Raw genomic sequence first — 17253 nt, forward strand, 5'->3', positions numbered from 1 at the left:
GTCTATCAAATGGTAAATAAAATTATCATTCACATATTCTTTAACCTGATTTGAGAGGGGTTTACACTAATTTTACAAGGAAACCTCATTTTTTTATCACAACAATGTCATTTTTGGTAATTTTATATGTTATTTTCTTAAACAAAAAATTTATTTAACACTCAAACAGCTTATTATTACAACTTTGAACAATAAACATGTCCAAATACTATCTTTTTAATTGACATGGTGAGGTAATTGGTTCATGAGAACGTCTCTTTATACAAACCAATAAAAGAAAGATCTTTTTCTTTTTCTTTTTTTCACAAATAACAAAGTACTTTTATTTTTTACCCATAATAACAACCTAGTTACATTTCACTACCAATAAGTATGCAATATACTTTATTTGGTACACAATGCTATTATCAGTAAGTACATTAGTATTATTATAGTAAAGAACTAATTCACATATTGCTATTATGGTAAAAAGTAAAGTACATTGTTTGTATAGGTAAAATGATTAAAGTAAATTGTGATTTCCTGCTATTTGCCCTTTTTTAAAGACATATCCATGTTTAATAAACAAACATCATTTTGATCCACAAACACAACTATAACTTCCCTAGTATTGGTTGGATTAATACAACTTACAAAATTAATCAAACATCACATCCATTAAAGAGGGAATATAAGGAAAATAAATAAATGAATTTTGCAAACCAATTACGCCATCAATTTATGCATATCCATGCATTGTTTTTACCATGAAATAAGTCTACACTTTGAAAGATATAAGCAAAGATGCCAAATGGTTATGGAGATCATATCATGCTACAATTTACTGATTTAGACATATGATGAATACTAAACCTGTTGTTCTTCAGCTTCAGAACAACCCCAACAACAGTGGTTTTGAAGTTGAATGAATTGATTGCTTTTGTTAGTTCCATGTCATGTTTCTTGAAGTAAGTTTGCTTTTGTTTAGAATGTGGGCAACATCAACCTCTGTCATATCATAAATCATAATGTTCATTCTTCTGGTGATGTCTTGCAAACCAAACCCTTGATAACATGCCGACATTGAAACCTACAATAAAAAGTAAAAACATTTTTTTTTTTCATTTGGAAAAAGTAACGAGAAGATACTTGTAGTTAGTAAAGATGTTTAAAGTATTTCTATAAAAGCATATATTAAATATTTCCCCCCCCCCCCCCCCCCACCTCCCAAAAATGAAGACAATTATAATCAACTAATAAATTTCAATTTGAAAGGAGTATTACCAGATGTAATCATTTGAAGTAGAAGGCATCATATTATTAGAGTCTGCAGGTTGAGGGTCAGAACTTAGAGCAGGAATCTCATAATCTTGGTTTCTACACTTGATTCTTAATCTCATAGGCACTACCTGCAAATGAAGAGCAATATTTTATACTTGTAGCCTTGTAGGTGTAGTCAGCAAAGATCTCACAGACAGAGGAGTATAAAATATGATCTGCATGCTTCTTTATGAAAAATTACCTTTTTATTGTATCTAAAGTCACGTTTGGGTAGAAAATGCAGAGGCATATTGAAAGAAGAATGAGCTTTGACCAACAGGAACAACTTGGAAGGGCCTAAAAATGGCAAAGCTTCAACTCTCACCATTTCCAAGAAACTCAAGTTTTTTTTTTTTGTTTATGACAAAAGCTGATCAAAAAATACCTCCATAAGAAGCAGATCCAGCACCTCTGGATACAAGTGTCCTGATGGCCTGTTGCAAAGGTGAAATATTACTATATTAGCCCCTAGAATGCTGGGAATATATTATATGGAGCTGAGATAACAAACCTTTCTAGAAATCCCTTCTGCTGCTTTAGTTTTGGTAAAATCACAAGCATCAGAGAGGGGGGTATCCTGTCCATGTGAAAAGCAGAGCTCATATACATGTTGAGGTCGAGCAGGACTACCTCCAAGAACCAAAATGACAGCCTCAACATGTGGGATCTCACTGAATACCAGTTTGAGGGCAGTTTGGGCATTACTGATATTGTTCATCAGCTTTTGGAGCCTTTTTATGCCATGTTTCACTTCTCTCTTTCTTCCATTTTGAACTCTTCGTTGAGACGCTTTCATTTCTGTCTCTGCAAGAACTACCTCCTGAAAAGGAATTTTTAAAAGGTCCCCAAAATGAAATCATCATCTTTAAGAAAACTGTGCAAGCTTAGCATACCAGATCTTTATACTCTGTATGCAGTGCATCAAACTCAAGATTGACATCTTGTAAGATCCTGCAAAGAAAAAAGGTATAAAGGTTGACCATTTCTAGCATACAAAAGAGCACCATTACAAGTTTAATAGGAACTGAAGATTGAATTTATAGTAACTAACAGATTAAAACAAGTGCAGTTGTAACAAGAATCATCATGATTTTCCTTCATACAGCTTCAAGCAAGCAAAAGAACGTTTTTTCATGCTTCAAAAGTCCTATTTGATGTGAGTGGAGAAAGAGAGAATTAACTTTTTAACTTTTCTTTTTAATCTAATATAAACAGGAAGCTTATACTTGAGAAACTATCAGCTTTCTTTGTCTTTTTTCACAGGTCCTAGTAACGAGCTGATACCTAAAACATATCACTTTGTTTCTTCCAACTTGAGAGAGAACAGTTGAAACAAGATTATTGCAGTCATAAAGTTGCAAAATAGAGATGGAACTGGAACCAGAAATATTCACATTGTTGAAGCTCCACACGACCAATTACAAAATTCAGGACAAATTACTCTCATAACAGATAATCTTCCTTAAATTATGCAAATAAGAGTCGAGATACATTATCCTTTCACACATACGTCTAATTTTCGACTTCCAGAGACACATGCCTAACATATAATCTCAATATTCAGGTTATTCAAGCACGGATGTTCAGCAACTCAATCAAATGTCAGAAATCATGAAATAAAATCTGATATGTGATAAGGAAAGTAGAACTGATATGGAACTTACGAAGGGATCTGTTGGTGCATGTAAAGAACAAACCCTAGGATGTCCATAACGAGATGAAACATCACAGAGGCGTCGATAGAGTCCGCCGCAACTTCGAGGTCGGCGAACTCCATCTCCGAGCTACCTCCTCCTTCCATCGGTTCTCTATCATTTGGCATTCTGAAAATCGACACTTGCGTGCTCAGTGCTCTGCTCCTAATTTTGAAAAAAGCCAAGAGGCGGGTAAACATTCGTGAATCAAGATCAAGCTTTGATTTTCAACATAATACTATAGTTTTTGTAACCGCATTTTTAGAATAAGGTTATATTCGGCATTTTAACTTTTTTTGAAACGAGTTTATAAAATTTAAAAAGTTCTTTAAAAAGAACTAATATATCGTTTATTAATTATAAAAAATCATTACTTATCTTAATTATGATAATTTAAACTATTTGAATAGGAAATAATTAAAACCTTAAATAATAATTGTAATCATTTTCATGATTGTTCCTAAAAATCTAAATATCTTCTATAATAATTGTAATCATTTTCATGATTGTTCCTAAAAATCTAAATATCTTCTATATTCTAAAATTCACAAAATATATTTATATTATTTACTGAAATTAATATAAATAAAATAATAATCATTATATATAAAATATATAAAGATAGTATTTTTATAAGCATGTCAATTATCAAAATATATAAAGGTGACATTATTGATCCAGGTTAACGACATGTCTAATCAATGAATTCATAACCTACCATATTTTCATAAAATTGTATAATATGCTATGCTTCAAATGACTTATTTAATTTGATTATGTGTTTGCAATGCAAGACCGGAACAACAAGGCAAAAAAGAAGAGTACATTCAGGAAGAAAGAACACTAGGCAACACTAATATCAGACAATGTCTTTGTAAGGTTGTCGATGGACATTTTACAGCAGCATTGAAAGTTTTTTGTTCCTCAGGGCTTGCTCCATTTGGGGGTGATACCACGAAGGCTTTTGAGGATAAACATTCATACAAACCACCACCTTCCATGTCGAACACCATATTTTCAAAACCTCTCTTTATAATGGATGTTGGCAATGCCCTTGGGGACATTATGTCACAACTAGCATTTTTGGCTAGGAAATTTTGTCCTCATGTACTCAACTTTTGTGTAATTTGTAACTTTAAGTTGATATTATGCTCTATGCTCATTCAAAATCAACCATTTGAACTAAAAACTCACTCGTGAAGTTCAAAATCTAACTCAATACATCTCATATACTCAACTGTAGGTTTGAAACCCTAATATCCCGGTTCAAACTCAGAATGGATTTGGGTCATCTTATTGGGCCTAATGGGCTAGTAAACTTTCAATTTAGCTATTTTGGGCCAAGGAACTCCATTTGGGCTTTAATTGGACTCACATTCATTAAACTATAACATTTTAAAATTCATAAGTTATGAGAAATGAAAAGTTTTGAAAGTTTACAAAACTTGCCCTCAAGTTTTGGAACAAGTAAAGTCATATTTAAACTTTAGTTCCAACCCTTAGAATTTTAAAAGTTAAAATTCAACCCTTATACTTTATATTATAAGTTAATAATATATATATGTATAAGATCAAGTCGTCTTACCGCTAGTACGCCTCATTCACGAAGTCGGTCTATAAGGGGGGTATAAGGTTGTTGCCTATAAAATGCCAACTTAATGGGTGTCCACTCTCACCCACCGCTTCCTTGACTGGTGGAGGGTCGTTAGCCGAACGGGTAGGACAATGACTTATAAATTCTCATTAAAAGTATGATGAATATTATAAAGTAACTAAATGTTTTATTAAATTCCCAATCTTAGTTACTTTAGGAAAAAAGTGAATAAGGTGCTAATCCATGAAATTACACTTTGCACTTTGTTTAAGTCGTTGGTGGAGCGTGTGTGGTTTACCGGCACACTAACTTGGACTTAACAAGGTAGGCAAAGGGTGACTTAAGGTTTTCCATAGGGTCGGTGGAGCGCGTGTGGTTTACCGGCACATCGATTAAGTGAAAAACATTAAGGGTACCAAGTAATTTGCATGGTTACTTCACACCTTGTTTTGTGATCCTCGGTATCCCAGTCACAAAACATGAAGGGCACACTCGAGATTGAAACATGCCATTGAAAAGTTCAATGAATCTCAAAAGAATCTAGGAATTTCTTAAAAACCAAATAAAACCTAATAATTCATATTTCGTTTTCATGGTGGAAATTGGTGAATCGTCATTCACTTACCTTTCAAATATGTTATAGCTTGGATTACGACATCCCTCTTCTAAGTTATAATATATTGTGATTGGATCCTAGCCTTAATATTACATTTGGATGTTTTATTAAGGATCATCCCTATATCTAAACTAAACTTGTTTTCTTCTTTTCAGATGTCTTCCAACACTGCCACTCCTGGTTCAAACCCTACTGGCTCCTTCTGTCTCATGAACCTTTGTGGGAGAGTCATCTTTGATGGATCCAACTTTACTGACTGGATCAGAAACATCAGGATGGTCACTCGATACGAGAACAAGGAATATGTTCTCGATAAGGAGCTTAAGGTACCTGAGCCAACTGCTACTCCTGAGGAGTTTGTTGAATATGAGGCACATGAAAGAGATGCTACCAAAGTGGCATGCATCATGATGGCCACTATGACAGCCGAGCTCCAAAAGTCCTATGAGGACTACTATCCTTTTGAGATGCACCAGGATTTGATGGACCGCTACCATCAGAGTGCTCGTCAAGAGCGATATGAAATCATCTCCTCTATGATCACAACCCGGATGAAAGATGGTGAACCCATCACAAGCCACATGCAGAAAATGCAAAGGTATGTGGACCGATTGATGAAGTTGAATGTGAACTTCCCTGAGGAGTTAGCAATAGATATTATTTTGCACTCCTTACCTTCGTGTTATGATCAATTCCGCATGACATACCACATGAACAAGGAGGAAGTTACACTTAGCAAACTTCAAGGACTCCTAAAGACCGCAGAATCAGGTCTTAAAGGTAAGTCGGTTGTGACCACTCCTACTACTACTCCAAACTCAACACCTGTCCTGGCAATCGGGAAATGTAGAGGGAAGAAGAGGAAGAACCCTTCGAAGGGTACCAAGGGTAAGACTCTTGATGGATCCTCTTCTAGCGGAACCAAGAAAGGTTTCGTTACACCTTCTTCTGATCCCAAAGAGGTTGAATGCTTCTACTGCCACGAAAAGGCGCACTGGAAGCGTAACTGTCCAAAGTACCAGCAATATTTGAAGGATGGGAAAGTGAAACCCAACCATGCAGGTATTTACACTATCTTATCTAATAATTCACTCTATTCTAACTCTTGGGTCCTTGATACCGGTTGCGGTATTCATCTTTGTTCTGAATTGCAGGGACTAAGAAGAAGTGAGAATGTGGAGCATGGAAAGATAAACTTGATTATGGGGAATAGGAAAGTTTCACCTGTCACCAAGATTGGAGTTTATACTTTGTTGCTTAGTAGTGGATTTACTTTAGATTTGAATAAATGTTGTTATTCGCCAGAAATGGCAAGAAATGTTATTTCCTTTCATGCTTTGTATAAACAAGGTTTTACCTTTTCCTTTGATAATGAAAATGGTGGAATAAATGCTTTCTTTAATAATGTGTTTTATTTTAAAGCATTACCTTGTGATGGTGTGTATGAAGCTGTGTCTGTTGTAAATAACTTAGGAAATAATGTGTTGTGTATTGATTCTAATGATAATAACTTGGATAAAGCATCATTATGGCATTGTCGTCTTGGACATATATGCAAGAAACGCATAGGCCAACTCCAAAAGGATGGTGTTTTGGAATCATTTGACCTAAAATCAGATGATAGTTGTGAATCATGCTTACTTGGAAAAATGACAAAGTCACCCTTCACAGGTTCTTGTGAGAGAGGTGAAGGTTTGTTGGATCTCATACACACAGATGTGTGTGGACCCTTCAAACATCCCACAAGGGATGCTAATCGTTATTATGTGACTTTTACAAATGATTATAGTAGATATGGATATGTCTACTTAATCAAGCATAAGTCAGAGACTTTTGAAAGGTTTAAAGAGTTTAAACAGGAAGTCGAGAATCAATTGGGCAGGAACATTAAGATGCTTCGATCCGATCGTGGTGGTGAGTATCTTAGTACTGAGTTCCTCGACTATTTAAGGGAATGTGGGGTAGTCTCACAATTGACACCTCCCAGGACACCACAGTTGAATGGTGTAGCTGAGAGGCGTAATCGAACCTTGTTGGACATGGTTCGTTCCATGATGAGTCGAGCTACGCTACCAATCTCATTTTGGGGGTATGTCTTAGAGACTACCACCCATATCCTTAATCTAGTCCCTACAAAGAAGGTTGCCAAAACACCTCACGAGATGTGGACTGGAAAAGTTCCTAGTCTAGCCCACATCAAGATTTGGGGTTGCGAGGCTTTCGTGAGACGTGAGACTCATGACAAGCTCGAACCTCGAAGTGAGAGGTGTATTTTCATCGGCTACCCACAAAAATCCTTTGGTTACCTCTTCTACAGACCTAGTGAGAATGTGGTCTTTGTAGCAAGGAGGGTTGTCTTTCGAGAGAGAGAGTTCATAAGCCAAGGAAACAGTGGGAGGCAAATTAACCTTGAAGAAATTCAAGAGTCAAGTGGTGAAGGAACCTCAAACCCTAGCAGTCAACTTGAGGAGGAAACTCCTGTTGATCCAATTGATGAATCCGTACCTCTAAGGCGTTCCACAAGGGTTAGAAATGCACCTGAGCATTACTATGGTTTCCATATTACTGCGGAAGGTGAGACACTTATCAGTGATGAGACACTGGTAAGTCTGGATGAACCTAACAGCTATACGGAAGCCATGGCAGGCCCCGAGTCTGCTAAATGGAAAGAGGCAATGGATAGCGAGATACAGTCCATGTATGACAATCAAGTCTGGGACTTGGTTGACAATGTACCAGGTCGTAAGACAGTTGGGTGCAAGTGGATCTTCAAGAAGAAGACCGACATGGATGATAAGGTACACACTTATAAGGCACGACTGGTTGCAAAGGGCTTTTCTCAAACTCCAGGAGTTGATTATGATGAGACCTTTTCACCAGTGGCCAAGATTAAGTCTATTAGAGTACTGTTAGCCATAGCTGCATTTCATGACTATGAAATATGGCAAATGGATGTCAAAACCGCTTTCCTCAATGGGAAGTTGGCTGAGGATGTTTACATGAACCAGCCAGAGGGTTTTGTCAGCACAGAGTACCCTAATAGAGTGTGTAAGCTTGAGAAATCCATCTATGGATTAAAGCAAGCACCTCGCAGATGGAATCTTTGCTTTGATGAGAAAGTCAAAAAGTTTGGCTTTTCGAGGAGTGAAGATGAATCTTGTGTATATGTCAAGGCTAGTGGGAGTATAGTTAGCTTTTTGGTACTGTATGTGGATGACATACTACTCATAGGAAATGACATCCCAACCTTGCAGGAAGTTAAGTCCTGGCTTGGGAAGTGTTTCGCTATGAAGGACCTTGGAGAAGCTGCCTATATTCTAGGGATAAGGATTCTGAGAGACCGGAGTAAAAGACTAATTGGACTTAGTCAGAGTACATACTTGGAGAAGGTGCTGAAGAGATTCAGCATGCAAGATTCCAAGAAAGGAGAGTTACCCATCCAGAGTAACGCTAGACTGAGTAAGACTCATACCCCGAGTACAGAGGTTGAGATAGCAGAAATGAGTCGAGTACCTTATGCTTCGGCAGTAGGCTCGATCATGTATGCTATGACCTGCACTCGTCCTGATGTAGCCTTTGCTTTGAGCATGGTTAGCAGGTATCAGGGGAACCCTGGTAAGGCTCACTGGACAGCGGTAAAGAATATTCTCAAGTACCTGCGGAGGACTAAGAACTAGGTCCTTACCTTTGGTGGGAGTAATGACTTGAGAGTTGTAGGGTATAGTGATGCTAGATTCCAGACTGATAGGGATAATTTCCGCTCTCAATCAGGCTGGGTCTTTACCTTAAATGGAGGAGCAATCTCTTGGAAAAGTTCCAAGCATGAGACAATGGCTGATTCGACTTGTGAATCAGAGTATATAGCGGCAAGTGAGGCAGCAAAGGAGGCTATATGGCTAAAGAACTTCACTGGAGACCTTGGAGTTGTACCAACTATTAAAGAGCCAATGGAGATTTTCTGTGATAGTGAAAGCGCAGTTTCCTTAGCAAAGGAACCAAGGGATCATGGGAGATCCAGACACATTGACAGAAAATACCATTTCATCAGACATCGTATAGAAGAAGGACTCCTCGTGGCAAAGAGGGTATCATCGGATGAGAACCCGGCAGATCCCCTCACGAAGGGACTAGGTAGGGTTAAGCATCTCCAGCATGCTAAGAGCATAGGGCTGAAGGATGATATTAGTTTTAGTAGTTAGATAATTTTTGAAATATGTAAAGTGTAATTGACATTTGATGATGAATAAAAGTTGTGTTTATTTATGGGTAAAGTGTTGCTATCTCTTGTCAATCGTTTACTATTATTTCTTTTGCATGTTTTGACTTCCCGAATATTTATGTTGTATTTTTACATATTATTCAAATTATCCACAGTCAGTCATATGTTGGAAGTAGATATGAAGTAAGACTGTCATGAGTTGGTTGTAGAGGTCTAAGATGTTGGACATGGCCTCAACACTCATGAGTGCTCATAAGTTCTGAGTATTGGATTCAACCCACGCTCGCTGGTATCACTTCATGGAATTTATCTCGAGTGATCGCGAGACGGTAATATCATATAAGTCTTCAAACCTAGAGATATGACTTGTTAACTATGAGTTAGTCATACATTGATCGTGCGAAAACGCATTGGTAACTCGATGTTATAAAACGCGCGTTTGTGTGTGATTTAACAAGTAGTAGGACAAGCATATGAGTCGAAGTTTATCTGTTCCTTCTTGGATTAGAAGCTGATATCTGGGCCCCTCGATGATTTTGTTTTGACCCATGTATCGGGCCCGGTCAGAACTAAGTTGATATGTTCAATTAAGTTCTATGTCAAACAAATCGGAAATCGGGAAACAAACTGCTGGACAAAAGTAAGACATTGTTCCATGTATTTGTCCGGCTGATATCTAGAACAGAGGATTATGTGATCACTTATCTGAAATGGCGTACCATCATCTTCTCAGTTCCGAGAAACCTTGAAAAGAGCTACGATTGCCGATCGGTTCCTGAAGTCATACTTGCAGAAATAGTTATTAGACTTATCCAAGTGGGAGACTGTTGGATAAGGTGTCTAAGTCCATAACTATTTCTGGTATGTACTTGACCCGACCCGGCATGGTCCATTTGGGTTGCATGGCACCATGTAATTGGATAGACTAAATGAGAGAAATAACACTTGTGGTTTATTAATATATTATAAGTTCTAATATATTAATAATATTATTTAATTAGTTTGATCAAGAATTAATTTAGAATTAATTAAGTGATCAAAAGATAACTAATTAAATATATGGGTTGATTATGTAAATCATCCATAACTTATATAGTGGGCTAAGAGGCTCCATGGATAATCAAGTTGGGTTAAACCCATTGGATGCTCCATGGAGGCTCCATGGGAGTTATAAACCCATGGGTCATGGAAATGAAGAGTCATGGAAATGAAGAGTCATGGAAATGAAAGGTCATGGAAATGAAGAGTCATGACACATTAGGTAACCCTTGATGTGTCAACACTATATAAAGCTCATGGTTCTCCCAAAATCGGAAGAAAAAGCATACTTGAGGGCTAGAGCCGATTTTAGAGTGTTATACTTTCTCTCCAAGTTTACTCCATAGCATTTGGTGTTGTGTGAAGCATTTGAGGCATCACACTTGGGGTGCTAGGCTCACAAGGTTTCAAGGATCAAAATCAACAACAAGGTATGTAGTTCTATCTTTCATTCAAGTTAAAATTGTTCCCCATGTATGCTAGATAGAATCATAACCTTGGAAATCAACTTTGCATGAAAATTAGACAAACATAGATCCAAGGTTATTAGGGTTGCATGTACACTTAGGAAGTGTTAGAATGCTCAAAACCCATCAGAAACATCACAGAGGCGTCGATATAGTCCGCCGCAACTTCGAGGTCGGCGAACTCCATCTCCGAGCTACCTCCTCCTTCCATCGGTTCTCTATCATTTGGCATTCTGAAAATCGACACTTGCGTGTTCAGTGCTCTGCTCCTAATTTTGAAAAAGCCAAGAGGCGGGTAAACATTCGTGAATCAAGATGCCAACTTTGATTTTCAACATAATATAATTATAGTTTTTGTAACGACATTTTTCGAATAAGGTTATATTCCGCATTCTAACTTTTTTTTTTTTTTAAATATATCATTGAAACGAGTTTATAAATTTTATTAAGTTCTTTAAAAAGAATTAATATATCGTTTATTAATTATAAAAAATCATTACCTATCTTAATTGATGATAATTTAAACTATTTGAATATGAAATAATTAAAACATTAAATAACAATTGTAATCATTTTCATGATTGTTCCTAAAAGTCTAAATATCTTCTATATTCTAAAATTCATAAAATATATTTATATTATTTATTGAAGTTGATATAAATAAAAGAATAATCATTATATATAAAATATATAAAGATAGTATTTTTTTATAAGCATGTCTAATATGCGATGCTTTAAGGTTAACGACATCTATAATTAGTGACATTATTTATCCAGATTAACTGACATGTCTAATTAGTGAATTCATAAGCTATCATATTTTCATAAAATTGTATAATATGCGATGCTTCAAATGACTTATTTAATTTGATTATGTGTTTGCATATTTTGAATTAATTATAAAAATTCTCTCATGTGTATTAGATATTTCTCTTATAATAATAAATCTTTTTTTTTCTGAATTTTGAATTTTTGTTTATATCATTTTCCATTTAACAAATAAATTATCAGTTAGTTTTTAGTTACATAACATCATTTTTATCAACTATTATTAGGTAGCAGCTAGTTTCTTAATCGATCTGTAAAATATAATCTTGTCATTTTTGCTAACTATATCATTATCTTATAATAATTACTAAATGAAAAATGTAATTTTGAATCAAAACTATGCAAAATGAAAAATATATATTATGAGATAACAAAGTACTTGTTATACTTTTAAGATTTAAAAAAATGTTAAAAGAGACATTTTATTTCATCATATCTTCTAAAAAGATATATTTTTTCTTTTTATGTTGTTTTAAAGAATATAATGTTTTCTTCTTTTGGTAATGACATAAGAAATAGTTTATAAGTTAATTTTTGTTTTTTTAACAGTTAGACTAACGTTTCTATTTTTGAAACGGCAAATCTAACCTACTCCTAAACTACACCTTAAATCTGACATGATTTTTTTAAATATATCATTTATTTATTAATTATAAAAACTTACGACGTCGATGATCATTTAAACTATTTGAATAGAAAAATAAGTAAACATTGTTATAACAAATGTAATCATTTTTATGACCAAAAATCTAGGTACATTTTTATATTCTAAAAATCATCAAATGTCTTGATATTGTTGATTAAGTTGAAATAAATAAAATAATAATCATTATATGTAAAGATAATAGTTTATCGGTCCTATCAAAATACATGTTAATGACGTCATTAATCCGGATGATGGTTAACAATATCTTTACTCAGTGAATTCATAACCTTGTCGAATTTTTATAAAATTGTCACATATACGGCGTTTAGTTTTTTCGAATGACCTATTTAATTTGATTACATGTTTGCACATTTTGTTTTTTATTATAAGAATCTCCCGCATTATTATGTATTTCCTTTATGATATTGAAATATTTCTCCTAAATAAAAACAAACATTGATGTAGATCCAAAATGGTCATACATACCTATGACAAGAATTTCATTTATACAAAAGAAAATCATATAATCAAAACTTTCCCCAAAACATTAAAAAAAAAAATAATAATAATAATAATATTGATGACCCGACGAGGCACTGGGACAACAAAACATATACCAGCATATAATATAACCAGAGAGTATGTTTGCCCCCACAAATGGTTCATATCCCAGACGTGAAACTTTGTTTTTTTTTTATTGTCTGCTCAGAGTGGAGCCCTTTGTTGCAACACATCATCATCCATCATGCAATAAGGCAATAAGACAATATGCATGCTGCTTCCCTTTTTGTGTTTTAAATTGGTAGAATATGTATCAATCTACGTGTGTATCATACACCGTATCGCTTTAAAGCTTTGGTTAAACTTGGCATGACATTGTAGGCTTCATAAGATCTTTTTAGTTCGATGATTGAACCCACCTGCACCAAGTCACCAACAACATGTCATGTCATGTCATTGTCTTCTCTTCCATTTTGCACAAACAAGATGTGGAATTAAGAGCTAAAAATTGAAACTATATAATAAGACTTACGATGATTAGAACAGATGTAAACCCTATCGAAAATCCTTCATTTGTTTTTCGCAGATAATGATCAAGAATTGTTGATGATGTCGCCAATATACTCAACAGCAAACCACCTGAAAAAAAAAAAAAAAAAGTTTCAGTTAATTAATTATGCCATGCAACAAAACACATAACATAATTTTAGCTGGAAAGGTTTGTTTGTGTTGTGGACAGAGAGAGAAGAGATACCATACCCCAGAAACGGGTTGAAGCTTGAATCTTGGTCAAATATTCAACAGTCGCCTTTCCAGGCTTTATATTTGGTATCCTTGCCCCCATTTTATTCAAGTACTCTGCAATTTCCTTTGGCATGTTCGCCTGACAATAATAACACAATTAGTCAATTAGTCAATTACAAATATATGTTTAAACAAACACGGAAACACCCTTGTATCATCATATTCATAAATAAATATTACTTACTTACAATATCAAATATGTTGAAAAGGAAAACAAAGAATGCATAGACTGTATAGTACACCCATGGTGCTGCTCCAAGAGATGATTCAGGATTTAGAATCTCTCTCACATTTCTCCAAAATCTTGAACTAAAAAAGCTGCCAACAACAGGGGTATGTATCAATATCTTCCAACTGATGGATCAAATTTTAAATTAAAATCACCACCAAAACAACCAAACATCAAACAGATCCAATCACAATCAAGATGTTTGGATATTTTCATGCTTTTGGATATTTATAATTATATAAATATGATCAAACCTGGCAACAATTGCAGGAAAGCCTAATAGGTAGCTGGTAGTGAGGACAGGTTGCATTCCAGATGGATTAATATTGAATGGAATATATTGCTCCACCTCTGTAACTGGGGAATCTTCTCTGTCCACAACATAAATATTTCACAAATTAGTAATCTTCATTCTTTACTTGTACTACTCAAATCAAAAGTATTCAAAAAACAATATGACCTTGTGGAAGATGCAAGTTTGAAGCCATAGTATTGCAGCTTGATTTTTCTGCAACCCTGAGTTACAACAACCGCCCACATAGTAACAACAACAAACACACCCGACACTCCAAATATATATTGCCACCATCCACTGCCACCTACACCACAAATTTTATTTAATATTATACCAATTTTTCATGCATTTCAATTACAAACAAGATGTTACTCACCTGAGAGCTGAGACAACATTTTATGTAATGTCTCTATGTAGCCATTCAAGATATTCACACATATCAGCAAAGATGATCCATGACCTACATCATCATAGTCATACATTCTATATCAAACACCTGAAAATTGAACCCAAAACACAGTAAATTGTTAAAAAAAAAAATCATACCAAAACCAGAGTCTGATATTTTGTCACAGATCCATGTTGTAGTCATTGCACCAGAAACCAACAAAATTGTTGTCAACATGATGTGCTTCAATCTGCAAGTAAAATATCAGACCTGTTTATTTAACAATAAGCAAATTCCAAGGTGTGTAAATCAATACTAGAAATTACCTTTGACTTGCATTTGCTGCATAAATCGAATACGAAAGTGAAAAATAAGAAATGATCAGTGCCTCTACTATTGCAAACCCAAGCGACATCCACCATCTGGAATCAAGTAAGAAAAACATGGGATTATTAACCTTTCTATAATAATAGCATAAAACTATTTTTAAGAGAATGTGAGTAAACATACATATAACCCTTTATTTTCTCATTAGCATCCAACCCTTCTTTCCTTAGCTTGACCAATGAAGGAAGAACATAGCAAAGTACCTGATCCCATAATCACTCTATAATTAGCTTAAATATATATGAAATCAAATTCAATTTCAATAAAATCAACCTGCATAACAATAGATGCTGCAATTTGGGGACTGATTCCAAGTTGGAATAGGGAAAGCTTAAGTTCTGGTGCCAGCTCACCAAGCTCCTCTGCCATTTCAGACAATGAAATTATAATAAGTAAAGGAAGAAAAGATAATGATGATTAAAATTAAAATATCATTAACATACCAACTGAACCCGAGACAAAACTAAGGTAATTCTCTGGTACTAATCTTCTATCAAAACCAGGAAGAGGAATAAAATATCCTACACGACTAATCACAAGTAATGCAGCAGTAACAAATAATCTCCTTCTTATCTCACTCTTGAAAAATGATTCAGCAGCATTATTGATGACTGAACCAACACGTGCAAAAATAAGGAATCTGTTTTCATATTTGGGTTTTGGTTGTGATTTCTCAGGATTATATGAACTAACTTCAAACTCGTGTTCAGAAGTTTGCTCGATAAGTTTGTGGCTTAGAGACTCTGCAGATGCTGAATGGATTCTCATATGGCTTCTTTTGGGCTGATTGTATATCAACATTGGTGAATTGTGGCATTCACTTGAATGAAAAGGTTTTGCTAAATTTCCAAAATGTAGTTTGTAAAGTTCTGAATTCGTGGTCTTGAGGGAAAATCTTTTTCTATCATATGGTACATGCCATAACTGGAGGCTATGTGCATGTCTGCCTGTTCATCAGAGAAAAGGAATTACATATTACACCCATAAGAATAAGATAACAATTTGATTTAAACTCAATAGTTGGATAATTTTAGAATTATTTTAATAATCAGTTTATTTTGATCGCAAAAATCAGCAAATCCTAATCATATTCAGTTTTCCCAATCACTAGAAAGCTGAGAACTTATGCGTTACTTTATAAATCCCCATGAGTAATCTTCAACATTTTTTAATGATGAAAATGCTCGGTCAATTATCCTAAGTTCTTACGATTCTAAAAATTTGATCTTCGTCATATAATCACAGCCTCTACTCAGGATAAGTCTTAATATACCACTTACCCAACACAATTCATATAAATTCAAGAACATGATTATAAGACAAAATTCGATTAAGAAATAGGAATTATCAAAATTACCTGATACGCATAATCCACGTTGCAGAGAAAAGTAATTAGCGGATAGTGAATTAACGTCGCTAAAACATGGGTTGATGCTCTGCATTTGCAACTTCTTTGAAATGTAAACCCTAGTCCTTATAAACAGTCGAGTAATAGCTATATCTCGTTAATTAACTATTGACGGCTTAGACCAGCGGCGATAAAGATTACGGCATCCGGCTGGGGTCACAAGGAAGTGGACGGACTGTGGACGTTGGTCGTACCTGGGGCTTGGGGTTTTGCTTCGACAGTATTGGGGTTTTAAGATGATTGTGATATTTATATTGTTGGTCCAGTTCTTATATTTTTCATAGTTTTGCCACATAACGTTTATCAAAGTTCAATAGAATCACCACTCCGGTCCCAATACAAAATAACTAACATATAAGGTCTAAGTCATAATGATTTGGTTTGTTTTTTTTTTTAACAGTAAAACGTTGGCCAATTAAGTCGGTTTAGTTTATAATGTTCCAAACCAAATCATGGATTTTACTGGACTAGTTTGGCTTGGTAGAAAAAAAAAAAAAAAAAAAAATATATATATATATATATATATATATATATATATATATATATATATATATATATATATATATATATATATATAGGGTTAGGTTATTTTGTTTCTAGTAACTATTGTGTGCCAGAATGCACAGATCTGGACCATCAGATGGAATATAATCAAAGGTCATGATCTGAGGGTCTATGATAGTAGAATAGGATAGCATGTACCATATAATCACACAAATTTGAGCATAAGGGCATTTTAGTCAATTAACCTATATTAAAAAAGGAAATTTTCGGATTTTTAGGGATAATTAATTCCTTTATTTTTAAAAATCTGAATATTTAAAATTAATTTAAAATTAT

General features: G+C 34.7%; 2 protein-coding genes across 3 annotated transcripts; both read right to left on the reverse strand.

Annotated features, from left to right (window-relative positions):
* Positions 1 to 671: 671 nt before the first annotated feature.
* LOC145138633 (non-structural protein) lies at positions 672 to 3220 on the reverse strand. The gene is made up of 7 exons (XM_079072681.1): positions 2964 to 3220; positions 2193 to 2250; positions 1811 to 2119; positions 1685 to 1733; positions 1502 to 1596; positions 1264 to 1388; positions 672 to 1069 (listed from the first exon to the last, which is right to left on the reverse strand). Exons 1-7 carry the CDS (start codon positions 3191 to 3193, stop codon positions 1012 to 1014), a joined length of 924 nt encoding a protein of 307 aa, XP_078928807.1. The 5' UTR covers positions 3194 to 3220; the 3' UTR covers positions 672 to 1011.
* A 9643-nt stretch (positions 3221 to 12863) lies between these two features.
* Positions 12864 to 16635, reverse strand: LOC145138828 (preprotein translocase subunit SCY2, chloroplastic-like). 2 transcript variants are annotated; one of them, XM_079072848.1, is made up of 13 exons: positions 16363 to 16635; positions 15449 to 15952; positions 15279 to 15367; positions 15129 to 15208; positions 14945 to 15040; positions 14777 to 14868; positions 14607 to 14690; positions 14396 to 14534; positions 14190 to 14306; positions 13895 to 14024; positions 13662 to 13785; positions 13435 to 13541; positions 12864 to 13321 (listed from the first exon to the last, which is right to left on the reverse strand). In XM_079072848.1, the coding sequence occupies exons 1-13, from the start codon at positions 16445 to 16447 to the stop codon at positions 13232 to 13234; spliced, it is 1737 nt and encodes a 578-aa protein (XP_078928974.1). In that variant the 5' UTR covers positions 16448 to 16635; the 3' UTR covers positions 12864 to 13231. The 2 variants fall into 2 exon arrangements, 1 of the variants encoding a protein (XP_078928974.1); XR_013721744.1 differs by lacking the exon at positions 12864 to 13321 and having other exon boundaries at positions 13891 to 14024.
* Between the last annotated feature and the right edge of the window lie 618 nt (positions 16636 to 17253).

The sequence above is a fragment of the Lactuca virosa genome, chromosome 9, assembly GCF_052849685.1.
Source record: "Lactuca virosa cultivar CGN04683 chromosome 9, Lactuca_virosa_CGN04683_v6, whole genome shotgun sequence".
Lineage (NCBI taxonomy): Eukaryota > Viridiplantae > Streptophyta > Magnoliopsida > Asterales > Asteraceae > Lactuca > Lactuca virosa.

Coding starts and splice junctions, on each gene's coding strand:
- LOC145138828 (XM_079072848.1), bottom strand. CDS start 16,447: ATGCAGAGCATCAACCCATGTTTTAGCGACGTTAATTCACTATCCGCT. Junction 14,691..14,776: donor AATATCAGACTCTGGTTTTG/GTATGATTTTTT, acceptor ATGATGATGTAG/GTCATGGATCATCTTTGCTG. Junction 14,025..14,189: donor TTTCCTGCAATTGTTGCCAG/GTTTGATCATAT, acceptor TGTTGTTGGCAG/CTTTTTTAGTTCAAGATTTT.
- LOC145138633 (XM_079072681.1), bottom strand. CDS start 3,193: ATGTTTACCCGCCTCTTGGCTTTTTTCAAAATTAGGAGCAGAGCACTG. Junction 2,120..2,192: donor ATACAGAGTATAAAGATCTG/GTATGCTAAGCT, acceptor ATTCCTTTTCAG/GAGGTAGTTCTTGCAGAGAC. Junction 1,070..1,263: donor ACTTCAAATGATTACATCTG/GTAATACTCCTT, acceptor TTTTTATTGTAG/GTTTCAATGTCGGCATGTTA.